Source organism: Helianthus annuus, chromosome 13, assembly GCF_002127325.2.
Source record: "Helianthus annuus cultivar XRQ/B chromosome 13, HanXRQr2.0-SUNRISE, whole genome shotgun sequence".
In the NCBI taxonomy this organism is placed as follows: Eukaryota; Viridiplantae; Streptophyta; class Magnoliopsida; order Asterales; family Asteraceae; genus Helianthus; species Helianthus annuus.
In genome coordinates this window covers 63,951,931-63,979,526 of record NC_035445.2, presented here as the reverse complement: position 1 = coordinate 63,979,526, position 27,596 = coordinate 63,951,931, and the positions used below count along the sequence as shown (strand labels likewise).

Sequence of the window (27,596 nt, the reverse complement as noted above, 5' to 3'; positions counted from 1 at the left end):
ATTACAAAGCTTTGGTTTCGCTAAAAGGTCACTCAGAGGTATACTTTACACATGTTGACACATTTAGCCCCTGAAGTTTGTAATTCCTCACTCTCTTTCACAATTAGCTTCGTATGATCCATGATTTATTCGTTTAAGGGTATAAACATCATGTAGGGTTATTGAAAGGTATATTTATTCATTGTTGACACTTTGAATCCTTTAACACGCATAGATTCCTTGTTTGTCAAATTTAGTCCCTCTTAATCAATCATTTACACGTTTAAAGTCCATGACACGTGTCGATATAATATTGGACATGAATTTTCGAGGTGTTACACAAAATTACATGTATTTCAGGTGATAGATTGGATCTTGGGCGCGGGTGTTGTTTTTAGAAGTAGACTTCAAGTTTAGATGTCATCCACTTTTGTTGGTTTGTAACCTAGTCGAAGGTTGTGTTTTAAAACATAAATAACCAGTGTTTGTAATACTCAAATTTTATGAATCGATGAACATCGTTTTGATCATGTACTTGTTTATTATGATTGAATGCAACGATATTAAACCAGTCACACATCATACGCTTCCGCAAAAGTCAGGGTGTGACATTCATGGTTTGGTCTTAAACCATGAAACCGGTCACCAGTTTGGTTCTGCGGTTGGTTTTTTCCTTTAATTTTCGGTCGGTAAGTGAAACCGTGAAAACATGTGTTTCTTGAGTCTAAAATGTAATTCCAGGAAATAGCTTTCCAACCCCACTGGAATCATAATTTTTTGATGAGTTTTGATATTTTAAATAAATTTTTCCGTGACAAAGGTCTAGGCTGCGTTTTCTGTCAGAATTTACAGCCTACTACGAATATCATAACTCAATCCATTTTTGCAATTAATATGTGAAATTTATACAGTAGGTAGTGTTAGGAGATTCTCAAATCCTCCAACTAGAATTTCGTTAAAAAAGTTAAAGAAGTTTTTTAAATGATTTTTACCGTAAACTGTCACCAGAATGTGATGAATCAGACCTAGGTGTACTATTTGATTTTTATTGAATTTTCTGTAAGTGTTTAGGGCATGAGAAAAATCCACAAGCATTCGTGGATTAAATGACATGCCTTATAATTTATTTAGAATTTTTGTGACCCATTTACTGTTTTAAATAAATTCCTCAAAATAGCCAAAAAACGGATGTATTGGCTGAAAGTTTACATGAGTGTTTCTAAGTGTGTTGCATGTTGTTTCTAGGTAGGAATGATTGTTTGAAACCCGAATGGGTATACGTTAATGTGTGCATGTTATGCTATGACCACGTGCACGATACCACACGATTAAACGTCTATGGGTCAACTTGTTTACTTGTTCTGTGTTAAATACGTGTAGAGTTACATGTCTTGTATGGACCCACACTAACAAACCTAATGATAACCATAATAGGAAGTGGTTGACCCTATCAGCTCGTAATTCATTTAAGTCATAACGATCAAAACAAAGATGAGTTCACGACCCCTACTCTTTTAAATGTTTTTAAAACACAGGGGGAGAAAGAATGCGCTACATTACGGTAAAGTAATGTCATAATGTTACAGTCAAGTAACGATACAATTGTTAGGGTTTTTGTTATATCGTTATGGTCACAAAGTAGCATTTATCACATAAAGTCCTCACAAACCTCGGACCGCTAGTATTGGGTGGATAGCGGGGGAATTTTGAGTAGTACTACTGGGCCCGACAAGCCCCACTCGAGCTAGTTGTGCTAGCTAGACCGTGAATGGTCAACGGGTGTAGAATTAGCCTAACTTATCGCCATGGTCAGTGATAGACCTAGCTCGAGCGTGAATGGTCAACGGGTGTAGAATTAGCCTAACTTATCGCCATGGTCAGTGATAGACCTAGCAAACAGAGGCAACAACAATTAGCTTCGGTTTCGAACTCTTTCGTGATGTAACATAGGTTAGCTACCTACAAATATAACAAGTAACTGCTAATCACTACAACTTACTTTTCGAGTTTGAAACATTGGAAAACATTTGGGAAACAACTTATCTTATAATGATAATAAAAAACCTATGAACTCACTCATCATTATGTGTTGACACTTGTTCTTGCATGTCTTTCTCAGGTTGCTAAGGTAGCACAGATCAGGACTGGGATGCATTTTGGAGTCGCATTGATTTCATCAAACAAATAGACTCAACTTTAATTTACCTTAACTATTTTGGTTTTGTAATGGATACGCTTCCACAACTCATTTGTATAAACATTATTTTCTCGTGAATGAGCAAAAAGGAAAATATTTTTTTTAAACTCATATAGTGGTCGTTCAATATGACTAATGACTGTGATCCTGGTTTGTCACATGCCTCCCGGTAGAACTCTGCAAGTGGAATTTAAGGGTGTGACAAAAAAGGTCAGGATAGAATGGCGTATGATAGCATGTTTGAGAATGGAAAGTGAATGATGTGATTGATATGCCTCGCAAAGAATATATACACACACCAATAGAATACAAAGCGTGCAACAATAAATAAAGAATAAATTAAATATTAAGTGTAGCTAGTCTTTAATAGAACCATCATCCGGCGTTCAAGTCAGTGTCTCGTTTATGAATGAAAATATGGGTGTAAACAAGAGTAATAAAGAAGATGAAACTAAATAAGTATGTTCTAGAAAGCCCATAAATGGGGATTGAGACTTCTATTTTTAGAGATGGAAATGGTTAAATCCTCTGTTGGACCAGATGTCTTAGGCAAAAATTTGTTGGAGCCCAGTTGGAATTTACCTCTTCACACAACCATATACATAAGTACATATTCAAAAATTAAAATAGAATATGTTAAATAACTAGAATTTAGGACCTGGGCGTTGCGACGAGATGTTAAAGCGACCAAAACATAGACGAAAAAACATTGAACTACGAATACGCGTTGCATACGTTTCAAAAGTTAAGTATACTCATCTTTTTGCAAGAAACAGAAAATAATTATGATGGCAATATGAACAACTTTAGTAGATTATATATAGAGGTTAAACGGAATAGCAAATTAGCTAGTTAATACCGAGTTCATTAATTTTAAGTGTATTGAAAATGTAGTTAGAACTTAGAATAGAAAATGTAGTTTAGTCACAAATATCTATATAGGGATGGGGACTGAATTATTTATACTATATCATATAGTATATATGTTGTGAGAGGTAGAGACGCAGACAAGAGTAAATCAAAAGAAGTAGAACGTGAAATACACATTAATTAAAAACTATAGAAATTGAACAATGTTTTTGTGTGTATACCAATTTTGATAATTAATATAGGGGAATTAGCTTAAACACTAGTTCAACTTACACTAGTGGTATCAATCATATATGCTAAAAATCAATGTTGATGGTAAACCTACCTTCCGACTTTGGCCCTTCTGGTTTATCACTTCAAGAGTAAATTACCTTTTAGGTCTATGTGTTTTAGTGGTCTTAACCACTTGAATCAAAAATCAAAAAGTTTAACGTCCTGAGTTTCTAACCGCTTATTTTATAACGTTTTAAGTCCCTTTGTTGGTAATGGAATGGACGAGTGAATGGAATGAGCAAAGGAATGGAATGGGCAAGGGAATGGAATGGGTCATTACCATTCCATGGTCATGTTTGGTTAACCTATGAGAATGGAATGATACATTACTTTGTGTTGTTTGGTATGCGAAAAAGGACGAATGAATGGAATACAATTCATTGAAAATGACAACAATACCCTTGTCTAAAAATAAAGAAAAATTACTAGTTTTCACAAAATTTTCCATTAAAAATTATAATAAATATATATTAAAAAAAAATTAAAAAATAATCCAAAAGTCATCGTATATCACGTCAAGCAATATCTTCAAGCATAGTCTTTACCCATCCAAATTTGCGTTCTTCATCAACCTTAAAAAAAATTACCATCAACTCTTCATTTTGTGCGAGCTTACATACAACCTTGTCACATTCACGAGTAGTCAAACCCACAACTTTGTTCATCTCCGCAAAAAGATTGTTACATAGTTCCTCCCTATTGCTCTCAGTTCCAAAAACACTATTGAAAGTATTTATAGCCTCCCTAATCTCCGCACCAGTTATTTCTTCCGACTCTTTCAAGCTACTCAACGAATGAAAAAAAAAATATATAGAAAACAAACCAAGTTTGACCCATTAGAGAATTCAGAACTAGCAGCTAAAGAAAATAATTCAAATACACACACATTAGTATTTATATATTTATTCAATTCGATGGAGTTAGTGGCTAACTACTTAGCTGGTTATGGGTTAAAGTGGAAAGGAATTGGCTGAAGAACTAGCAGTGAAAGAAAATAATTCAAGTAGAAGAACCATTCAAAAGAACATAGACTTCAATTACTTTCAAGTCTATTAAATTAGGCAATTGTTATCCAATATCACTCATTGTGCAAATGTGGTAGTTGTTTGAAACAAAAGCATGTTATGTTATAAGACCTCAATAAATCATTTTACAGTGATCAATTGTGCATATAGTTGTCTGCAGTACGGTATACTCTAATTATATCAAACAACACTGGCACTTAAGCAATACAGAATGTCAGAATTCAATGTCTAGAATGTTAATATGAGTGATAATCAACAAACCTAACTCTTAAATATTAAAAGATATCATAAACAAAATGTAAGTGTGGCAGTAGTTTGAACCAAAAGCATAAGGCCTCAATAAATCATTTCTCAGTGAACAGTTGTGTAACTAGTTGTCTAAACACCCATATACAATAATATCAAATAACACTAGCACTTCGGCAATACAGAATCCACACATATCATAAACAAAAGCATGTTAAAAGACCTCAATAAATCATCTCTCAGTAATCAATTGTCTAACCAGTAATCAAATACACACACAAGTATTTATATGTCCACGCTAGGGTGTAAACGAGCCCGATCTAGACTAGGCTCGATCTCGGCTTGTCATGATTTTGTGAAGCTCGGGCTCGGCATAGTTCGAGCCTACTATTTTTCGATCGAGCTCGGCTCGCCAGTATTAAATAATACGTATAATATATATAATATTAAAATTGGTCTCGTTTAGGCTCAAGCTCGGCTTGGGCTCGATAAGGCTCGGCTTATTTTGAGCTTTTTCTCGAGCCGATATCGAGTAGCTCGCTAGCCGCTCGGCTCGTTTGCACCCCTAGTTAAAACTCACAAAAAAAAACCGATAATTCAATACATGGAACCGAAATAGAATATAAAATATGAACTATCAAAACAGAACAACAAGAATCGTAATATAACTTGAATAAGAATGAAAAAACTTTACTTTGTGTTTTCTTCTAATTTGTTACTTCCAACAGAAACCCAAAAAAAAACGATGAATTTAATTATCATGGTGAAGATTAAAAACTAAATATACCAACAAAAACTTCAATTTTGGTTAAAACTCACAAAACAGAACCGATGATATTACCAATTGATTCAGTATGTAAAGAGTTTAAAGTTCACCATTAATTCCGTGAAAGTCTGGGATGATAACATCACAAGAATTGAACAAATAAATAAAAAATTTACCTGATTTCGTGTCTGATGATGAAAATCACGACGAACTGGGCAAATTTTAGGGTTCCAGAGGAGTGACGTTCTGCTCTATGAAGATGGCGACATCGATGGAAGGAGAGGGATAATCGGTGAGGAGGGGGCAAAATAGAGAAACAACCTTTTGTTATTGAACGGAATGAAAAAAAAGCTGGGGGTAGGCCAGGAATAGATTTCAACAATTTTAGAAGGAATGGAATGGGGTATGTAATGCCTTATTCCATTCACATGATCAACCAAACACTTCTTTTTTCATTAGCCTTGAATGAAGTATTCAATTCCATCCTCCATTACCTCATACCAAACACTACCTTAGTGTTTTTAACCACTTGAGCCCAAAATCAAAAATACAATTGTTAAAAATTGAACTTAAAACGTTATAAAATAAGTGGTTTGAAACTCAGGACGTTAAACTTTTTAATTTTAAACTCAGTTAGTTAAAATCACCGAAACATATGGCAAGTAATTTAGCAAGTAATTTAGTTGGTAAACAAATATAAATATTATCGAAATTTCGATCTTGTCCGTCCTGAAGGGTGGCGTGATCGTAAAAATCAGGAGAAACAAGGTATTTTATACCCCTGATCAACACTCAAGATTTGCATCTACAACTGAAGAAAGAATATATTCTTTACTCTCACCAACGAAAATCACCTACATTCTTTCTCTAAATTCAAGCCCTAATTTCCACTTCCCACCTTAATCGCTACTCTCAGACCTCAAATTTCTTCAATCAATCTATAAAAATGGCCTTCTGGTGGCCTCTAATCGTCATAGCATTCGCTTACGTCATCTGCAAGTTTCTACTCATGCTCATTCCTTCTAATGTGCCTTCGATCGACGTTGATGCATCCGATGGTACAACATTTCTCTCATAGTTTTGTCTTTAGTTTCATGTATTATATGCATTGATTCTGTCTGTGGTGGTGGATGATGTGTTTGAGTTATACATGCATATGCTTATGTCAGGTGCATTGGTGTGTTAGTGTTATAGGTTAGGAAACAAAGGTTAATCCGAATCAGTTATCGGTTATGCTTTCCTATTTCAGTTGATTAGTTCTAATATGGCATGGAGTGTTAATGAAGCTAGAGTTTTTTTTTTTTTGGGGGGGGGGGGGGGGGGGGGGATGTTAGCAAAACTAGTCAACTGCTAAGAAGCATAGTTTAAGCCAGGTAAGACATGATTCTAGACCTTTTATTGGGTTGAACTTAACTGAATATGGTTTTCGTGTGTATTTTATTCCAAGAGCAGTAGCATGAAGTTACAATGTGTATCGAACAGCTTGCATTTGTAGGCTGATCCGTTATGCTGCAGATAGAGCTTTAGGTAACAATGTCCATTCCTAATATTACGTAAGGGATCTGGATCCCAGGTTCTGAAGTCTGTGATTATGGTGTCGAATGCTAATGTACAAATGATTTTCGTTAACTCGATGGATAACCATCTATTTAGTTGACAAGAATATCTGAATTCCATACAAATGTGAAGTGACGGTGAGAGAAGTATGGTTTGAAAGCTCATCTCTGTTAGAAAGCACATCACTCTTTGTACAATTCTTAATACGTATTTAGATTTAAATGCGTGTATGTTTGTGTGTGTGCAGTTGATATGTGTTTGTGATATTTCTTTGATTCTCTCTTTGTAACAAGTATACTTGCTTTTGATGTATACCATTTTGACATTCTTAATACTTTACATTTATTGGATGTTAAACAGTTATAGATGATGGACATCCCAAAGAGAATAGCTTCATCTATGTAAGTTCTTATTTATGTTTCAAGATGTTAATACGGATTTTAAAGACCTGGAACGGTTTTTTTTTGGTATTATCATGTTTTAGATACCTTCAAGAAGACAAACCGACAAAGTCCAGTGCTATGAGCCTGCAACAATGAAGTACCTAGGCTACTTCCCAGCGCTGAAGCCTGACGAGGTTAGTGTTTGAAAAATAAAGTAATAAACATTTATAACAGAGCCTCTGTATGATTGTAATTATGTATTCTTCTAGGACTATACTTGTTTATTTAATCTTTTGTTAGATCGCCAATTCCTCAAACTTATTAGTAGTAAATTGCTGATTAATCATTCGTTGGGTAAAACTGTATTACGGTCATTAAATGTGCTCAGGTTAAGGAGCGAGTAGCACAGGTTAGGAAATCCCAGGTTGTATGGGCAAAGGGTAGCTTCAAGCAAAGGCGTCAGTTCTTGCGTGTGCTTTTGAAGTATATTTTAGAACATCAAGACCTTATATGCGAGTACGAATTCTTTCATAATAAAATTATGAATAAGTTACAATTTCACTTTTGATCATGCCATCTTTTGACGCTCTTAGCACTCGATTTTCAAGTTTATACTAATTCATATTTATTTATAGAGTCTCTTCACGTGATACTGGAAAAACTATGGTGGATGCGTCTATGGGAGAAATAATGACAACATGTGAGAAAATTACTTGGCTTCTTTCAGAGGGTGAGAAGTGGTTAAAACCCGAGCACAGGTATTAAGTTTTAAGTTTTCTCTATTCAAATTTATATAATAGTAAGAAGAGTAAAATGCCATTTTCGTCCCTGAGGTTTGGCCAGTTTTGCGACTTTTGTCCAAATGTGTGTTTTTCCGCATCTAGATCCAAAAGGTTTGAAATCTTGCTATTTTCATCCTGCTCGTTAACTCCATCCATTTTTCTCCATTAAGTCAGGGGTATTTTCATCTTTTTTGTTAACTTGAACGGTAATTCGGTCTTTTTCACAAATCTCTAGCGAGTTTACATAAAGTGAAAAAAGCCGAATTGCCCTTTAAGTTAACTAAAAAAGACGGAAATATCCCTGACTTAACGAAAAAAATGGATGGAGTTAATGAGCCGGATGAAAATGGCAAGATTTCAAACCTTTTGGATCCAGATGCGGAAAAACAAACCTTTGGACGAAAATCGCAAAACTGGCCAACTCTCAGGGACAAAAATGGCAATTGACTCTTATATAATAGTAAGAAGTAGTCTTAGTGTATCAATAATGATAATCATCATCATTGTCAGTCGTCACAATTGTATAAGTTGTATTTTTTTTTTTTCTATTTCGGTATTTTTCAGATCATGTGGAAGATCAATGCTTCACAAGACAGCCAAGGTGGAATTTCACCCCCTTGGTGTGGTTGGAGCTATTGTATCATGGAATTATCCGTTTCATAACTTGTTTAATCCGGTTTTGGCGGCTGTATTTTCCGGAAATGGGATAGTTGTCAAGGTATTTTTATTCTTGAATAAAAATTATTTACAAATCATTATTGTTTTTAATTTAGTCGGATCTCTTTATTGGTTTTTGCAGGTTTCTGAACACGCAAGCTGGTCTGGATGTTTCTATGTGCGAATTCTCCAAAGTGCCCTTGCAGCTGTCGGTGCTCCTGAAAATCTTGTTGAAGTAATAACTGGGTAAGCCCTTCTTTGTTATGTGATTTTTTTATATTTAGTTAGGAGCTTTAAACTTTGATTTGTGCAGGTTTGCTGAGACGGGAGAAGCATTGGTGTCTTCAGTTGACAAAATGATATTTGTTGGGTCACCCGGTGTTGGTAAAATGGTATGATTTCAATCTTATGACATTATCTATTGTAAATTAAAAGGGTATTTTGTGTTTTGACAATGTATATTGTAAACATATAATTAATTTTAGAGTAAAATGCTGTTTTCGTCCCTGAGGTTTGGCCAGTTTTGCGACTTTCCAAAGGTTTGTTTATTCGCATCTGGATCCAAAAGGATAGAAATCTTGGCATTTTCATCCGGCTTGTTAACTCCATCCATTTTTCTCTGTTAAATCCGGGGTATTTCAGTATTTTTTGTTAACTTAAAGGGCAATTCGGTCTTTTTCACTCTATGTAAAAAGACTGAATACCCTTGAAGCCTGAATTGCCCTTTAAATTAACAAAAAAAGACGGAAATACCCCTGACTTAACGTAGAAAAATGGATGGAGTTAACAAGGCGGATGAAAATTGCAAGATTTCAAACCTTTTGGATCCAGATGCGAAAAAAACAACCCTTTGGACGAAAGTCGCAAAACTGGCCAAACCTCGGGGACGAAAATGGCATTTAACTCCTAATTTTACTTGTTCTGATTTATTTATTGTAAATGCAGATAATGAGGAAGGCTGCAGACACATTGATACCAGTGACTCTTGAGCTTGGTGGAAAAGATCCATTTATTGTGTGTGAAGATGTAGATGTGCCTCATGTATGATTGTTTAACATATACTCAATTTGTATAATAATGGTATAAATTGTTTAATAATTTATTAAGAGTTGAGTATAGGTTGCACAAGTTGCCGTTAGGGCTGCCCTGCAATCAAGTGGACAGAATTGTGCTGGTGCAGAGAGGTTTTATGTTCACAAAGACGTCTATTCTGCATTTGTAGCTGCCGTCGTCAAGATCGTTAAATCTGTTACAGCTGTAAGTATGCTTTTGTCCACATAATTTTTTTATTGTTTTTTTTCTTTTTGTGCATTCAACCCTTCAACTTATAGCATTGCTACTTACACCCCCCTCAGCTTTTTAAAAACTTTGTAAAATGTCATTTTGACCCTCTAGAGTTTACGTGCTTATTTTTACGTATGTGGGTCAAATATAAAACGTTTCCGTGTTTATTTTTATGTACGTTTTTGGTTGGTCTATGTTTTGTTCTTGGTTGGTCTACGTTTTGTTCGGCAATGAGTCGGGTCAAATATAATACGTTTTCACTAGGCGGTATAAATTTGAGTTACTTTACGTTTCGACTCCACCTCAACATGTGGTGCCATTCTTTATCTTAAAAAACATTATTTTCTTACATAAGTACGTTTCGTTATAAATCCAAGTTGGTTTACGTTTCGACGTAAATTTTCTCGGTAACGAGGTCAAATATAATACGTTTTTGTGCTTATTTTCATGTGCGTTTTCAGTTGATCTACGTTTTGATGTAAATTTTGTTCGCAAACTAGTCGAGTAAAATATTTGACGGTATAAGTTCAAGTTACTTTAAATTTCGAAGCCGCCGCGCGTCGTGGCGGCTCAAAATACTAGTTACAATGATAATTTAACCTTCTGACTTCTGAGTAAAACACTTTATATAGTGATATCCATTAAAGCTAAACTTTGGACAACTTTCGACCCGTTTGACCCGTTCGACCCGTTCTTTATATTTATATAGTGATATCCATTAAAGCTAAACTTTGGACAACTTTCGACCCGTTTGACCCGTTTGACCCGTTCTTTATATAACACAGGGTCCTCCTCAATCAGGAAAATACGATATGGGTGCGATCTGCATGCAAGACCATTCTGAACGGCTGCAAAGCCTCATAAACGATGCGTTAGATAAAGGAGCAGAGATTGTCGGTGGCGGAAGTGTGAGAAACATCAGTGAAGGTGCCGTTGATCAATACTTCCCTCCAACTGTCATTGTAAACGTCAACCACCAAATGAGGTTAATGCAAGAGGAAGTAAGTGGTTGACTAACTAATTGTAAAAGTCTTCATTTAGTTTGACTTTCGGAATTAATTGGCATGGTATAATTTGATGAGCAGGCTTTTGGGCCGATAATGCCAATCATGAAGTTTAGCTCTGATGAAGAGGCTATTAGGCTTGCAAATGACTCGAAATATGGGCTCGGTTGTGCTGTTTTTTCTGGTAGTCAACGTCGTGCCAGATTCATAGCTTCACAGTTGCATTGTGGAGTTGCTGCTATTAATGACTTTGCGTCCAATTACATGTGTCAGGTAAAATTTACTGTTATATAGGACGGTTCATGTATAAGGTGGAAATTTCATATGAAGTCTTGGTGTATCATATGATTATGTACATTTATATATCATATAATAATGCACATTTATACTCACACATATCAACATTTTTATTATAAGCCTTTTTTTAATTATATAGCAGTACTATAAGCATGGTTGTAGAAATTGCTAGTCGGTCAGTGAGGTGGGGACTAGCGATTAATCGGGATTAACCGGGGATTAATCGGATATAATCAGGATTAATTGTAATTAATCGAAAATTAATCGAGATTAATCGGGGATTAATCGGTGCCTAGTCGGGATTTTTACAACCATGACTATAAGCAACTTAAAGAGAATAAAATGCTCAATTTAATGGTACGATTAAAAAAATGAATAATTAAAATTTTATTTGCAAATTGCAATTTAAAAAATGGTGGAACTAGATAAGAAGTCTTAACTATCGTGGTTTTTTTGCCCTTCCAGTCATAACATACGCTTACGTAATTACGAAATTGTCACTACCTTATCTTAGCCATTGATTTTCCGTGATCAATGGTCAAGGTCCAGTTAGTACACTTCTCATGCTATTTCCACTTTGCATTTGATCTGCCTCCTATATATATGTCCAAAGTTTTGTTTTTAATGGGCAAATAGGTAATTTTACCTTGACATGTTTATTTATTTAGTAATTTATGCTTTGGCAGTCTCTCCCATTCGGTGGTGTAAAAGACAGCGGATTTGGGCGGTTTGCTGGTGTTGAAGGGTTGCGTGCTTGCTGCCTTGTAAAATCTGTGGTAGAGGATAGATGGTGGCCTTTGATAAAAACCAAAATACCAAAGCCAATTCAGGTAATTTTAAGTTTTGGAATTTTTTTATTTCTTACGATTATAAATTAGAAGTGGCAAACAGAAGGGATTAAAACGTGAACGAATTGGTTGTTTACTTTCGATTCCAGTATCCTGTTGCGGAAAACGCGTTTGAGTTTCAGCAGTCGCTCGTGGAGGCGTTGTACGGGTTCAATGTGTGGGACCGGTTGCGAGCACTGGTTAATGTTCTTAAAATGCTGACAGAGCAAAACTCTCCGGTTAACACTAAGAGAAGCGACTGAAACATTGGTCTTGTTTCTGTTGGATTTTGGTGTGAACTCTTTATTGGTCTCTGTTCGACTTTAATGTAAAATCGAAATCCAAATAAAATGTACTTTCAGTGAAGACAGAACACGAAAATCTTTGATGTAGAAGGAAGTTGAAGATTGTAAATTCGGTTTTAGGTTCTTGTTAATGCAGTTTCTTTACTTCTGCTTCCTCTTTGTTTCAGTGTTTACGTGGGACTTATTTAACGTTTTTACCAAATTGTAAACGTTCAAAAACTGACCGAAAACTGTTTTTACCAAATTGTACCATTAGACTCGTCTTGAAAAAACGAATCAAATGATATATAATGTCCAAAACGTTTTTCGGGATTTTCGTTTCTTTTTTTTTTTTCCTAAAAATCAACCGAGTCTAACCGTGCAAACGGTTTGCCATCGAGGTTTATGTAAAGCCGAGCATGCCCTTTAGATAATGCTTCTCTTCTGTTTTGGTCATATGAAACAAGGCATTCATTGTTTCACACTTTTACTTGGTCTCCAAATATTTCTAGGAGGTGAGCCTTCCTTTTGCACCAAATTCTTGATTTTGGTTCTAAATCAATATCCAGTTTTGATGCATCAAGAGATATTTTCTCACTAATAAACACATCTAAATCAAACCTGGTTCCACTTTATGTATTACACTTTCACCAGTGCGATCTGGTCCCTCCTCACTTGTTGGAGAATCGTGTCTTGTTATATGCGTTATGATTGATGTCAAGTAGTTTCGTTAAGAGATGCCCATGTCATCAATGTTACATAATTATGAGAGTTCGTGTTAAGTGTTCTAGCCGTGTATAAATTACCCAATCGTTGTTCCTGAACACCCCAAGCCTGAATCTACTATGACATGGTTAAATCGCAGACAAGTGACTATTTTAGTTTTTTCTAAAGTACGTGAATATAGACATGTTTAGGAACTTTCACTACCAAAAAACTAGCTATTTTCCAACGTCGTTTTTTTGTTGGAAATCGTCGGATCCAGGCAATAGCGACAAATTTCTTGTTGTGGGAAAAATAATTCCCCACGACAGCAAATTGCAATAAAAAAAGCTAATATAATTAGCAATTGAAAACATCCAAATTGTATGCTGAAAAAAGAGAGCCTAAAACGAACATTAATTTTGCATCCGCTAAGAAGAAAGAGGCAGAAACCAAGCAGCCTGTGTAGAAGAAAAGAAACAGAAGCAGGCGACTTGTTTGTCTTCTGCGTCTCACATCGCCCCGAGTCTTTTGAGTGCACATATGAAACTCTGTATTGGCTGATTGATTTGAAACAAGAAAACCTGTGTTATTATTTTGGGTTCGTTTTATTTGAAAGAGGTAGTCCATTTTTATAAAATAAAAGTGACCTTTAATCACCCATCAAGAGTTTTTAACTTCAGTAGCCAGCGAGTTTGTCGATAATGGGTTAGCTTCAACGTCGTTTAGCACCAACAAACACAGGTTTGGACCTTTTGGATGAGTCGACACAGATGGTGCTCCTCCTGAATCTGTTTATAAAAAAAGTTCAACTATAACTCTGGACAGAGACTATTTCCTAGGATTTCATGGAAGCAGTATGCGCATATAATGTATATATGTGTGGGCGCTCGGGGGGCTAAAATGAAAGTGCACTAATTTTAACGTTATTTTACTAATTTCATGAAAATAACGTTAAAAGAGGAGGATGGTTAATCATGCATCATGTGGTGGCGTTGATAGCCAAAAGACAAGGGAGTACATGCACTAATCTAAGGCTTGATGCAAAACTACTATCGAGCCAGGGGTCTCACTGGAAGCAACCTCTCTATTCCTACAGGTAGAGGTAAGGCTGTCTACATCTTACCCTTCTCAGACCCTACCTTAGTTTTGCTATTGGTGGAATTTACCGAGTATGATGATGATGATGATGATCAAAGATTTATGTCAGGTCAGCCATGTCCTTTAGCAATCTCGATATTGCTAAAAGATGATCAAAGCATTCAGTATAATTACAAAGCTTCTCTTCTGAAATAAGGCATCATTGTCTTACACTTTTAAGCTACAATGAACAATCATATAATATCTGTGAGCACCTTGTGTTTAGATCATTCATCCAATACTTGTGTATTTAGCTTCAGCTTGAGCTAAGCAGACCAGACCACAATTTGTTTGAATTTGCTTTCAATGTATTACTAGTCGCTGGTTATACTGGCACTTTACTTTCACTTGCTCGCCAAATCTTTCTTGGAGACTTGTTGGATTTAGATTCTAAATCAATATCCAGTTTTGACGCATCAAGAGAGAGTTTCTTACGGATAAAACCATCTAAATCAAACCCGGTTCCACTTTCTGTGTTACTTTCATCAACAACACGGTCTGAGCCGTCTTCACTTGTTGAAGAATCACGTGTCTTGTTATACGGGTTCTGATTAATGTTTAGTAGTTTCTTTATACTATCAATGGCTGGATCTATAATGTCCAACATTCCTGTCACCCATGAACCATCATCAACCACTTCTGTACGCTGTTGCAACCAACCAATAATAATTATAAATATAATCTCTTTGATTATTAACAAATCATATAAAAAGACATGTGAAATACCTGTTGGAAATAGAGGTTCCGGATCTCTTCTGCACGAATGGAGTTTCCTTCATCTTCTTCAAGAGATGCCCATGTCATCCATGTTACATAACTTTGAGAATTTATGTTAAGTGATGATCTAAATAGTCTTCTAGCAGCTGATAAATTACCCAATCGTTGTTCCAGAACACCCCAAGCCTGTATACCAATATTATAAAAGATTTCTTAACCTAATTTTGGCATATTAACTTGTAAAGAAATACATGTAAAAGCCTCTAAACTAATTTTTGAATTGAAGTCCCTAAACTCATTTAGAATGCACGCATTAATAGTTTAACGTATCGACTTGTTAACTTTTAAAAATGTGCAAAGGTGAAAGAAGAACCAAAACCTGAAGGCAGCGAGCAGCACTTTCACTTGTTGAATTGATTGACAATGCTTTTTGGTAGAGTTCTCTAGCTGTTTTTATATTTCCTTCTTTCCACTCCATCCAACCCCAAGCCTAATTTCAATAACAAAAATACCACAGCGATCAAATAAAACTAAATTTTTCAAAAAAAGAAAACGAAAAATAATATGCTTACAATCCAAACAGGTTGGTGCCTCGGGTCTAATTCTGCAGCTCTTCTGAACAACGCTCGAGCAAAATTGGGAGCTGAATGTTTGTACTCTAACAAACCAAGTGACTGAAGTAATACAGGATCTCTAGGATTTAACGCATGTCCGATTTTTAACAGTTTCCGCCCCTTATCAACGTTTCCGATATTAGATTCAAAAACTCCCCATACATGCCATGCAAATCTGTTCTTTGGACTAGCTTCCACAGCTTTCTGATACAAGACAAGAAAACATCACAAATGTTTAGTGATTCTTGTTAAACAAGTAAACAACTTAAGAAAAGAAAAAGAGTAAAATGTCATTTTCGTCCCTCTAAGGTTTGGCCAATTTTGAGACTTTCGTCCAAAGGTTTTTTTTCGCTTATGGATCCAAAAGGTTTGAAATCTTGCCAATTTCATCCGGCATGTTAACTCCATCCATTTTTCTCCATTACATCAGGGGTATTATTGTCTTTTTTTGTTAACTTAAAGGGCAATTCGATCTTTTGAATACTTGTCCATTATGCTAAATGCCTGTCAATAAAGTGAAAAAGACCGAATTGCCCTTTAAGTTAACAAAAAAGACGGAAATACCCTTGACTTTAACCGAGAAAAAATGGATGAAGTTAACGAGACGGATGAAAATGGCAAGATTTCAAACCCTTTGGATCCAGATGCGGAAAAACAAACCTTTGGACGAAAGTCGCAAAACTGGCCAAACCTCAGGGAGGGACGAAAATGGCATTTTACTAGAAGAAAAAAAAATGCTTTACCTCAAAAAGCTGTCTAGCATCGCGATAATTTTCTTGTTGTACTTCAAGTTGAGCCCAAGCCTACACGAGTAATGAATTTTTTAAAATTACTTCTTTATAAGTTCAGGGGCGTAGCTTAGTGTGAAGTGGGGGGTGCACCCCCCCCCCCCCCCAATGTTTCGGCGAATATATGAAGGTTAGAATCTGATGACTTACAAGCCAACTTGCACAGCTTTTGGGATTACATTTAGTAGCCTGCCTGAACAAGTAACGTGCTTGCTCATAGCGGTTTGCTTTAGCTTCAAGCATTGCAAGTGTTTGATATATGTATTCATTTCCACCACAGTTTTTTATTCCTTTACTTAGAAGATACCTAGCTTTCTTTACGTTTCCGACTTTCAGTTCCAAAACTGCCCATCCATGCCATGCTGCTATGTGTTTTTTGTCAGCTACTGTTGCAGCATCAAATAGTTGCCTTGCCCTCCGTATATTTCCCATTTTGTTTTCCAGAACAGCCCAGCACTGGATTCATGTAACAAATACAAGTATTTAAGCAAAACAAAATCATTAAGAAGTTTGATTATTCTTTAGAGGGAAGACTGACCTGCCAAATGTAGGCATTTTCACCTTGTGTTGCTTGGCAGCCCTTCTCATAGACTGCTCTTGCTTCATTTGCTTTTGATTGCTTGCCCAATATTTTTCCTAGTGCCACATAAGATCTTCCATCCTCAGGCCAGTAAGATATGCACTTCACACCAAAGATGAAATCATTAATCCTTACACATTCTAAAGTTCAAGGGTTATTATGTATATAGTATAAAGATAATATTAGGGTAGTTATGAAGCAAAGGGACTAGATGTGACAAAACAGAAGTTGATAACCAACTACCTAAAGGAATCGATGTGTCCCTTGGACACACCCTTTGATCGACGGCTTCAAAGAAAAAAAAAAAGGACGCACCTCTTCAAGTACAATCACATCCACAAGATCAATAGACACACCCGTTCGTGAAGTGACACGTCTCTACAATCGCACCTTTTACTTACTTATAAATAGGGCTTTAGATTTCAATTGTAAAACATACATGTATTCAGAGATTCAAGTTATATTCAAGTTCAGTTTGTTATATTCGATTCATGTTCTAGAGATCTAAGATCGATTGGAACCAACAAAAGATACTTTATATAAAAACATTCTATGGATATCAGATACAAGTAAGAAGCTTCTCACAACAAAAACGGAAACGGATCAAGAGCAATTACAGTAGCATTTTACATCAAATTCAGAGGTAATAACTTCAACTTAATGCAAGTCCTGTAATGTAATGTAATCTTCATCTATTTGAACTTATAATCTACAGTCAGTTTGATCACTTCAATAACATATTAACCAGCTAACATATTTAGATTTAATTAACAAAACAAAATCTAAGATGTTCATAACAAACTTAATCTAGCTTAACTATGAACCACATACACAATGCATCAACACACGGATCAAATCAATTATCATAACGAGATCGTTATACCTTCTGAAGAACTTCCTCAGCTTCCTTGTATCTAAAATTCCTCCCCAACACTTTAGCTCTATACAACGCTAGATCCAAATTAACACCTAGCGGTTTCTCACCAGAACTCGAATCAATTCTCATCGGCTCAAAAATCGGCATCTTCTTCGCAAACCTAGACAACTCAGCATCAACAACCGACGACGATGACGTAAGCGACGAACTTCCTTCCACTTCCACTTCCACGTCAGCATCTCCTTCACCTTCACCGTCACCGGCAGACTCCTTCACCGGCCGTCGAATAACGAGCAACTCCTTAACCGTCCGTTTCGAGATTTCGCTACTTCCGGTATCAGCAAATTCAGCAGGAACGGCGGTTTCTCGGAGGACCGGTGCCGGAATCGATGCGGCGGAGGAGGAGGAAGAATCAAGAGCCGGTAGAGATGGAAACTGGAGGTGAGAATGTGAAAACGAGGGTTTGATGAAGGTAGTGAAGTGTAACTTTGAACCGCCATTGAAGAGAGGAAAGTGTTGTTGTGAGGAAGATAGCTTCATTGTTACCCTCACACCACAAACGTGTTGGCGGGATTTTGAGGTGTGTGGGGTGTGAAAAGTCTAGTTTGACCTTTGTGTGGGGTGTGGAATGTTGGGTGATGAGGGTATTGTGGTAATTCTGGGTGGCAGTTATTGGTTTGAGATGAGCCACGTTGGAGGGGTGAGTTTGGTGGATGAGTTGGATATGGACAAGAGATTTTTGTTTACACGTGGAAGATTTCCATTGGTAGGAAAGTCGAAGATATCTTGATCACTCTCTTTTACACGTGGAAGATTTTTTATCATTGGGTTATGTGACTTATGTCACCTACGTTCCGCTCCGCTTGTAGTTAACTAGTTAATGCCCCGCCCGTGTTGCGGGGCGATGATCGAATAATGAGCGAGTGTTAGATAGCTCATTGATATGGAAAACAATTAAATCGAATTAACTAATTAAAACAAAATACTTTTATAGTTTTGATAAAAATAAGTAAAACAATGACAATATTGTAATTTTTAACTAAGGGAACATTGTATTTTTTTTACTGGGGTAAAATCATAATTTGCCAAAAGTTAAAGTGATGGTAGTACTGTAAATTTGAATCAGGGGCAAAATTGTAAATTTTCACAAGGGCAAATTCGTAATTTTGAACTTGGGGTAACAACGTAATATAAATTTAAACTAAGGGCACAATCGTAATTTTAAGCTGGAAGCAAAACCACAATTTTATTTTGAACCGAGGGCAAAATTGTAATTTTGAGTTGGGGGGCAAAAACATAATTTTATTTTGAACTGGGGAAAAGACGTGATTTTGAACTGAGAGCGAAATCATAATTTTTTAAAGTGGGAAAAATCACATTTTTGAACAGAGGGCAAGATCGTAACTTTTAGCTGGGGGCAAAAACAAAATTTTATTTTGAACTGGGGTTGAAAAGGTAATTCTGAGCTGAGAGCAAAACCACAATTTTATTTTGAATCGAGGGAAAATTCGTAATTTTTAGCTGGGGACAAAAGCGTAATTTTATTTTTAGCTGGGGGCAAAATCGTATTTTTTATGAGGGGCAAAAACGTAATTTTAAAGTGGATATAAAATAATAAACTGGTTGGTCCAATGGGGGAGTGCCAGCCAAAATCGTAATTTTGAATTGAGGGCAAAATCGTAATTCTGAGATGGGGACAAAAGCGTAATTTTATTTTCAGCTGGGGACAAAACGGTAATTTTAAATGGATAAAAAATAGTAAACTGGTAAGTCCAATGGGGGAGTGTCAGGCAGTTGCCTGGCACTATTCCCCCATTTGGTAAATGTATGTATAGTAAATACAATGACAACCTAACTTGTACGAGATTCAAGCAAAGTTATCGGAGGGGACGGAAACCTCCGATAATAGTTAGTTGCGCTGAACAAGCGAGTTATTTTTTTAACGGCCAACGAATCGTTCAAATGGGTTATTGACGAAATTCATCACGTCGGAATACACTCGCCTTCGAACCGGGGAAAACCCTCACCTAGGGCCGAAGCCCGTGAACACTCGCCCGAAGGCACGACAGTGCGGTGAGGTAAAACTCGCTTAGTTCAAGAATCGAACTAGCGATCTCCACCTATTCGCCCAGTCTCTCATCATCATCAGGTGTCGCAGAAAATAATGGGGAGGGCAGGAATCGAACCTGAGTCCCTTAGAACACCAAGTCTCTCCTTTACCACTCCACCACCACCTCATTGGCGAACAAACGAGTTATTGGTTAGGGGAAATAAAAGGACTGTCTTGGCAATGATTCGATTTTGAATTAAATATATATCAATTTTGAATGTGGTACAATAGTAGTTAGTTGTGCTAAACAAGCGAGTCATTGGTTAGATGATTGTCTTGGAGGCGATTCGGTTATGAATTAAATTTGTATCGACTCTACAATGGTAAGGGTTTCATAACACTGTCTTCATACATAATAATATTAACTCAGATTATACACTATTATCAATATACTTCGTATGATGTTAAATCAATACTCTAGAACTTAGAAAATAATTGATGCTGCTAGATCACTTAGGATTATGTGTCATTAAAAATCCTTATTAAAAAACTAAATGGGATAAAACTTAGTCAAAAGAAAATTGTGTAACACGCATTATATCCATGCCCCTTTTCAAACTAATATATGTCTTTGAATATGTAGAATCCGATATTCTATGATGAGTGCTTGACCATGACCATTGCCACTTCTGTCGCCCAACCCCTCAATCACCGGTGTCGCCACCTTTGACGCCCTAATCATTGCCCCCATGTCATCGCCGCTACTGTCATCCCTCGCCATCGCCACCATGATCACCACCATCGCTCCCACCAGCTGTGACCTCCACCACCTTCCCTTACCGCAACACCTTTTGTCAACCACCCATACCATCCTAGTCACTACCACCACCATCCTCATCGACCACCCTCCATTGATAACCTCGAGTAGCGCTGGCTTATTCGTCATCGCTAGAAGAAGTTGTGATGGAAGCACCTTTGGTTAAGTAAGCTTAGGTATGACTACTTTGGTTTTTTTTTTTAAAAAAAAAGAAGAAGAAGCTTTGGTTAGATAAGCTTTAGTAGTATGAACATCGTTAAAGCAACAACTGGTCATCATCGTACTTACGCCATCAACTACCTTTTATCAGGCTTGGATATTAAGCTTAAGTTTAGACTTGCATCAACATAAAGTGTTGATGTTTAACGTGTGTTCGTTAAGCGATTTTAGGTAGGGTCATCTCAAGCTTGTTGAGGGTCGAAAACGGATAATAAATACGACGTGCCAAAAAAATGCTTCTAGTAGGCATTATTACCAATATACTTTTGCATGATGTTAAATCAGTACCTCATAACTTAGAAAATAACCGATACCACTAGATCCCTTGTGATGTCTCATTAAAAATACCTTACTAAAATACTAAATGAGACAAAACTTAGTCAAGAGAAAAATAGTGTAACACGTATAATAGCCCCACACCCTTTCAAACTAATACATGTCTTTGAATATGTAGAATCCGATCTTTTATGATGAGTGCTTGACCACGACTCATGCCACTTCCGTAACACTTCGCATTTTTGTATTTTCCTTATTTAGAAAGTGGGATCATATTTTCTATTTTTTGGAAACTTGTAGTCGTATCGTATTTGTATTTCCTTTCCAGTCTTGTAATCCGAGACTTTGATTGTAATGGAATTCATTTTTATACTTATACACGTTACATACTTGTGTTATACGCTACAATCTCGAATACGTGTTTATACGCAAAAACCGACACTTGAAATACTTGAAATTATCAATTATACGTGCATTATACTCATACACTACTTTGATACACTTGAAATACCTAAAAACATGCTTAATTATGAGATTCTAGCATAAAATAATGGAATTATCAAACTCCGGGGGTCAAACTACAAATTCTAGAAAGTTTAGTAAATTTTGATATACGAATAAGTTAGAATTATATATTATAAATTTGCATCACTCTAGGGCTTTAGGTAGTACTATATGCAGCAGCTGTGTTTTTTTTAGTTATTGGTTGTACCCTATGTTTTGTTGTGTGTAAAAGCTTCTCATAAAGCCATAAAGCCGCGTGTCTACTGACTCGTACAGTTTCTTCTTTTCAAGACACAAAAAAATTCTATGTAGAAAGCAACCGAGTGAAAGGGGCATCTGCCCAAAAAATTCCGGCGAACTAAATGCTCTCCCTATTCAACTTCTTTCTCCAATCGAACGAGTCGTTGTGTCTCTCTATTCCTCGTCGGTCAAGGCCTTAGGTGGTGGTGAGGAACCTAGGTTGAGTTCATCGAAAATTCGTTGCATGTTTGTTCCTTTTCATATCCTTTTAGTTTGCGATTGATGTTGATTTGTTCGTTTTTCAGATTAGGTTTGCTGGTGGTCGTTTTCTTTACCAGATGTTGTCTTGCTGTTCTTCTTGGCCTGAAGTCTGGTTGATATGTTTAAATTTTGTAATAAAATTTTATTGTTTGAATTTGCTTATCTTATGATTTGTTAATAGGTGTGTTTACATTCTCTCACAAAGTTTAGTTATGGAGTTTTTGTAGAAGCTCATCGGAAAAGAAGTCGATAAAACAATTCTCTCCGTTAAGGGGATTCCTTTGTCGATAGTGGAGGTGACATCATTGTGATTTGAAGTTGTCTCAGGTAGTTTAATTTGTCTCTAATTTTAGGTTTTTGTGTGTTTTAAGTTATGGTGGATTGTAGCATAAATGTTTAATGTTGAATCTGTTTGTGTTTAAATTTTGGAGATAATTGATTCAAAGTATAAATGTAATTTTGGATGCTGTTTATTGATTGATCAACAGGTGGTTAATTTGTTGGAATGGTAAAGGGGTGTTGTTATGGATCTAATATTCCATTTAATCCGTTAACAGGCTCATGCCTACCAACAGTTTGATCATTTGCTTCAAAGACATAAACATTAAAAAAACCAAATCTCCCTAATTTGTGTTACTCTTAGAATATGTAATTACTAAATGTTAATAGATAAATGGAAATGAATTTTAGGTTTTTGTGTGTTTTAAGTTATGGTGGATTGTAGCATAAATGTTTAATGTTGAATCTGTTTGTGTTTAAATTTTGGAGATAATTGATTCAAAGTATAAATGTAATTTTGGATGCTGTTTATTGATTGATCAACAGGTGGTTAATTTGTTGGAATGGTAAATGGGTGTTGTTATGGATCTAATATTCCATTTAATCCGTTAACAGGCTCATGCCTACCAACAGTTTGATCATTTGCTTCAAAGACATAAACATTAAAAAAAACCAAATCTCCCTAATTTGTGTTACTCTTAGAATATGTAATTACTAAATGTTAATAGATAAATGGAAATGAACAGTGGCAGGCTGCTCTATTCGTATCCTTTTGTCGTTCATTGGGCGCGTGGAAAGCCCAGAAGAAAGAAGATAGGAAGGGAAGGCTATAATCGAAGAGGTGTTGTAAGCAGCAGTGGACAGTGGTAGGGTGCTCATGATCCGATAGGTTTTGATGATTTACTCGGACCAAAACACTATCTATGGTTTTGGAAAAAAACAAACTGAACCGGCCAGTACCAGAAAGACCAAATAACCGAATCAGGAGCGTTGTCGGCTACCATTCATTCACGTCATAATTTAACACTAAAAGGCTAGGTGATGGGATGGGTAAGGATGTTCCCTTGACATGCAAGTGTCGCAGGTTTGAATCTATCATCTTCGCGTTTTATTTTTTTGTAAAAATATTACACTTGACACCCTTGAGTTTTAATTATTATTTTTTTTCAATATTTAACTCAATTTACGTTACTACCTTCGTTGAACGTGACGAGTTCATGGTTGATATGGCACTTAATAGGGCAGCATTATGTCTTCTAAGGGCGAATCCATTGGCAGTTATGATCTCTGGGTTTGTGTTTTCTGCTGGTTGCATGCTTAAGTATGTTTCCCAAGTATGTATTCTCTCAACTGTTGTCTTCAACAGTAAGTCTCATAAGGTGGCTAAATAGGGGTCATGTAAGTTGACTAAAAGGTTAAGGAGTTATTTTTAGTGCAGCTTAGACCCTAAAATCATTATGTGCTTATTTTTTTAAATAGTTGATGCAGTGATTACTTATAATAATATTCTACTTTTGAATAAACTGATGTACATACTATGCATTAAAAAACCTTTTGCGCCACCGTTCAACACAACTACCACGGCGACGGTGAGAACTGTGAAGGATGCTTCCCCTCATGAATTTGTCAATGGTTACAACACTCACCTCTTGCGCTATGGAAGGTAAAATCCGTCGCATTTTTTAATGTTTTTTTCTTCTAATTTTGATTGACTTAGCAGGTTTATTTTAAATGCATCAGTCTGGAATCAAGCTTTGGATATGTTTTCTAATAACCGTAATATCGTGTTGGTGAAATCTAGATTTAGTTGTCGTTTATTTTTGTAAAATTTCTTAGGTTAGTCATTTATCTTATTTATTTTGAATGCGTTACTAAATAATGGTGAACGAGTGTTTTGTATTCCTGATTGTGTACTTTTGTGCTATTTGTCAAAAAAACATAAGTTTGTGGTTTAAGCATGTTTCTTCCTCTAGAAAGAGCATAAAAGTAGCATTTTACTATTGTAACAACTAACAAGTGTTGATAAAGTATGTTGAGTGAACCATGAAGGATGTTTCTCCTCATAAAATGCTCACACGATCTGGAAAGATAAATTCAATTCCAACCGAAAACGATTCGATATAGCGCGCCGCAACGCGCGCGGGGTATAAACCTAGTTTTATTTATTTATTAATGTTATCATAGTTCCATAGCAAGAATTTATATACGCATGGTAGGAGAAAGGGATAGGTAGTTTGTATGTGGGATTTATTTATTGTTTTGTTGTATGCATTTTTATTGAATATGGCTTCAATTTATGGGCTTTATCGATACTCGGCTTTCATGGTTTGAAAGAGATTCACGGGACATAATTTCTTAGGCCATTTGGTTCATTGAATCATTAAATTCCGGCAACGAAAGTTTTTGAAACTTCTTAATCAATTACAAATGCATATCGTGATAATCTATTTTGTTGCTTATATGAAGAGTCTAGGTTTTGCAAATGTTTGCGTATTTTTTAGGAATAAATAGACGAAACTTGGTTTTGATTATTTTAGCAAATCCATTACTAAGGGTGTGTTTGGGATTGCTTTTTCAACCTGATTTTTTAATTATTGTGTTTTGAAATCGCAAAAAATCTATTTTGAGTGTCTGGTAAAAAATTAATAAAAACTGATTTTTTACTTTTTGTAGAGATCAAAACGTGACAATCCAAAAGTAGGTCACCCCTTACTGCAGGAAAACGTGATAATCCAAAAATTGATTTTTTTTTCATTTCACTTATTTATTTTTTAAAATATATATTTGCCAAACACTCAAATAGTTGATTATCTGATTATTGTGATATCAAACAACATAATCAAATCCAAACACTATCTTTCTGCCGCACGTTTTGTTACAACTAATTATCTGATTCTGATTATTCAAAACGCCTAATCTATTTTCAAAAATCAACCCCAAACACCCTCTAAATAGTATAAAGAATTTTTATCAACTATACTTGTATAATCTATGTAAACCATGTTTCGCTTCAAAGCGAATTTTCGTCATGACAGTTGACACATCAAAGCCCTTGATAATCTAGGTTATTTATTATCTTTGACATTAGCATAAATACCATTACAAGTTATAATAGTTACAGGAATCCAAGAATCAAGAAAATGAATAAGTTGTTTATTATACAAGACTATGTTCCCTTGAATTTTCAAAAACAATACTAAACAGACTTAGTTGTTTCATAAAATGGAGATTCATATGAATTTTGTTAATATATATATATATACACTCCACTATATATATATATATACACTTAAATATCATTCCATGGCTAATGTGACAAAAATATTACAACCAGTAGCTTCAATACTTCATCATTTATACTGTATTTGAACTTAAACGTCGTCGGTACAAGTCAATTCTAATGACAACCATATTCGAGTAGCATAACAAATACGACTAATTAATGTAGGCTCATACTTCATACCTCTAACAGTCCAACGGAAGCAACTCAGAAAGTGAGATGGATGCGTGACGAAGGCTTTGTAGGTCGTCGGTGTAACACCTCAAACTGCACATATGTTATTCATTTTATATAAATATGACTTAGAATGGAATATGATAACTAACGTTCTGAACCAAGTAAAATATTTTCAAAGTATTTGTATTTATTATGGACTTGGTGGCTAAGAATTGTTAACATGGGGTTACAAAAGTTACCATTATGAGAGTGAGGAAATTAACATGTAACAAATTAACAAGTAGCAAACTTGAGGGGTCAAATGGGAAAAATGAAAAAGATGGAATTATAAAACAAAAACTAAAATCAAAACGCACACACTTCAGTGTGTGTGTGTGTGTGTCGACCTGCGCAAAAGAAAGACAAGGGAAAAACCCTTAAACCTTAAAATTCAGCAAAACTGAAAGAGGAATTGAAGATAAAATTGATGCATGAACACAAATTCTTCACTATCTAAGTGTTCTTAACATAAGGTAAGTTGAATTTCATGATTTAGGTGATTTTGTAGAAAGTGGGTTACAATCAATCCATGAGTTCATGTGAAATTAGTATGGTTATGAGTTAGAATTACCTTATAGAACAAGAATTATGCTTGAATTTGGTTAGTTGATGATCTAAAAGTGAAAACCCATTTGTAGTAGTAGTATGATGAAATTTGATGATCATGTAGATGCAAATAGGTGGAATGTTGATGAATGAAATTGTATGTAATGGGGTATTGTTAGATAAATTGATATGGGATGAAGATTATGTGAAATTGATTGATTATAATCATCCATGTTATGAAATAGGAAGAATGTGCATAGACTACTTGTACATTATGCTTTAAATTAGGTATGCACACTAAGTGTTTGATGAAATGCTTAGAATATAATTTTTTATGTGAATTCAATGATTCTAAATGATTATGATGCTAAACGGTTAATGTTGAGAATGTGAGAAATTAATAATGTGTTATGTTAAGAAAACTATGGGATGAGAACATGAGATTAAACCTTTTTAAATAATTGTGAAATTTAGGTGTGAAAGAAGAAGGCCCGAGTAACAAGAAAGCACAAGGTGTTCAAGATCGAGTTTTAATTATAGCATTGTTTATTGTTATATATTGTGGTAATCAAAGTCCGTTAGAGAATGATTATGTAATAGACCCATTACAAACGGGTCGAACGAACTAGAATTGTCATGTAGAGAATGATCATGTAAAAGACCCATTACGAATGGTCGAATAAACTAGAATATCATGTTAAATATGGACCCATAGGAACGGGTCGAATAAACTAGAATGTTATGTCAAAGAATGACCATGTAATAGAGCCAATACGAACATGTCGAACGAACTAGAATGTTATGTTAAAGAATGAACTTGTATTAGACCCAATAAGAATGGGTCTAATGAACTAGAATGTTATGTTAAAGAATGAACTTGTATTAGACCTAATAAGAATGGTCGAACGAACTAAATTGTTATGTTAAAGAATGAACTTGTAATAGACCCCCTTATGAATGGGTCGAACGAACTAGAACGAGTATGTAAAAGAATGGTCATATGTTGACCCGTTATGAACGGGTCAAATGAACTAGAATCAGGATGTAAAAAGAATGGCC

General features: G+C 35.6%; 2 protein-coding genes and 3 long non-coding RNA genes across 7 annotated transcripts; 3 read left to right on the top strand and 2 right to left on the bottom strand.

Moving 5' to 3' along the window:
- Positions 1 to 3,699: 3,699 nt before the first annotated feature.
- On the bottom strand, positions 3,700 to 5,837 carry LOC110897785. Its single transcript, XR_002568945.2, has 2 exons — positions 5,533 to 5,837; positions 3,700 to 4,102 (listed from the first exon to the last, which is right to left on the bottom strand). It is a non-coding gene; the product is annotated as an uncharacterized LOC110897785 (long non-coding RNA).
- A 203-nt stretch (positions 5,838 to 6,040) lies between these two features.
- Positions 6,041 to 12,606, top strand: LOC110897786 (aldehyde dehydrogenase 22A1). Its single transcript, XM_022144515.2, has 14 exons — positions 6,041 to 6,414; positions 7,274 to 7,314; positions 7,398 to 7,490; positions 7,685 to 7,812; positions 7,932 to 8,054; positions 8,643 to 8,796; positions 8,878 to 8,981; positions 9,049 to 9,127; positions 9,681 to 9,776; positions 9,855 to 9,992; positions 10,805 to 11,020; positions 11,105 to 11,296; positions 12,007 to 12,150; positions 12,258 to 12,606. The coding sequence occupies exons 1-14, from the start codon at positions 6,303 to 6,305 to the stop codon at positions 12,408 to 12,410; spliced, it is 1,773 nt and encodes a 590-aa protein (XP_022000207.1). The 5' UTR covers positions 6,041 to 6,302; the 3' UTR covers positions 12,411 to 12,606.
- A 1,700-nt stretch (positions 12,607 to 14,306) lies between these two features.
- LOC110897787 (protein high chlorophyll fluorescent 107) lies at positions 14,307 to 18,469 on the bottom strand. Its single transcript, XM_022144516.2, has 8 exons — positions 17,856 to 18,469; positions 16,931 to 17,074; positions 16,543 to 16,848; positions 16,348 to 16,407; positions 15,563 to 15,808; positions 15,370 to 15,480; positions 15,000 to 15,176; positions 14,307 to 14,919 (listed from the first exon to the last, which is right to left on the bottom strand). Exons 1-8 carry the CDS (start codon positions 18,387 to 18,389, stop codon positions 14,599 to 14,601), a joined length of 1,899 nt encoding a protein of 632 aa, XP_022000208.1. The 5' UTR covers positions 18,390 to 18,469; the 3' UTR covers positions 14,307 to 14,598.
- Positions 18,470 to 21,906: 3,437 nt separating this feature from the next.
- LOC118485620 lies at positions 21,907 to 24,436 on the top strand. 3 transcript variants are annotated; one of them, XR_004877116.1, is made up of 4 exons: positions 21,907 to 22,174; positions 22,261 to 22,328; positions 22,444 to 22,543; positions 23,242 to 24,436. It is a non-coding gene; the product is annotated as an uncharacterized LOC118485620 (long non-coding RNA). The 3 variants fall into 3 exon arrangements; XR_004877118.1 differs by having other exon boundaries at positions 22,261 to 22,347; XR_004877117.1 differs by having other exon boundaries at positions 21,907 to 22,161; positions 22,261 to 22,543.
- A 1,893-nt stretch (positions 24,437 to 26,329) lies between these two features.
- Positions 26,330 to 27,328, top strand: LOC118485619. Its single transcript, XR_004877115.1, has 2 exons — positions 26,330 to 26,464; positions 27,012 to 27,328. It is a non-coding gene; the product is annotated as an uncharacterized LOC118485619 (long non-coding RNA).
- The last annotated feature ends 268 nt before the right edge of the window (positions 27,329 to 27,596 follow it).

Coding starts and splice junctions, on each gene's coding strand:
- LOC110897786 (XM_022144515.2), top strand. CDS start 6,303: ATGGCCTTCTGGTGGCCTCTAATCGTCATAGCATTCGCTTACGTCATC. Junction 7,491..7,684: donor CAGCGCTGAAGCCTGACGAG/GTTAGTGTTTGA, acceptor AAATGTGCTCAG/GTTAAGGAGCGAGTAGCACA. Junction 9,777..9,854: donor AAGATGTAGATGTGCCTCAT/GTATGATTGTTT, acceptor AGTTGAGTATAG/GTTGCACAAGTTGCCGTTAG.
- LOC110897787 (XM_022144516.2), bottom strand. CDS start 18,389: ATGAAGCTATCTTCCTCACAACAACACTTTCCTCTCTTCAATGGCGGT. Junction 15,481..15,562: donor GGCACCAACCTGTTTGGATT/GTAAGCATATTA, acceptor TATTGAAATTAG/GCTTGGGGTTGGATGGAGTG. Junction 15,177..15,369: donor GTGCTGCTCGCTGCCTTCAG/GTTTTGGTTCTT, acceptor ATTGGTATACAG/GCTTGGGGTGTTCTGGAACA.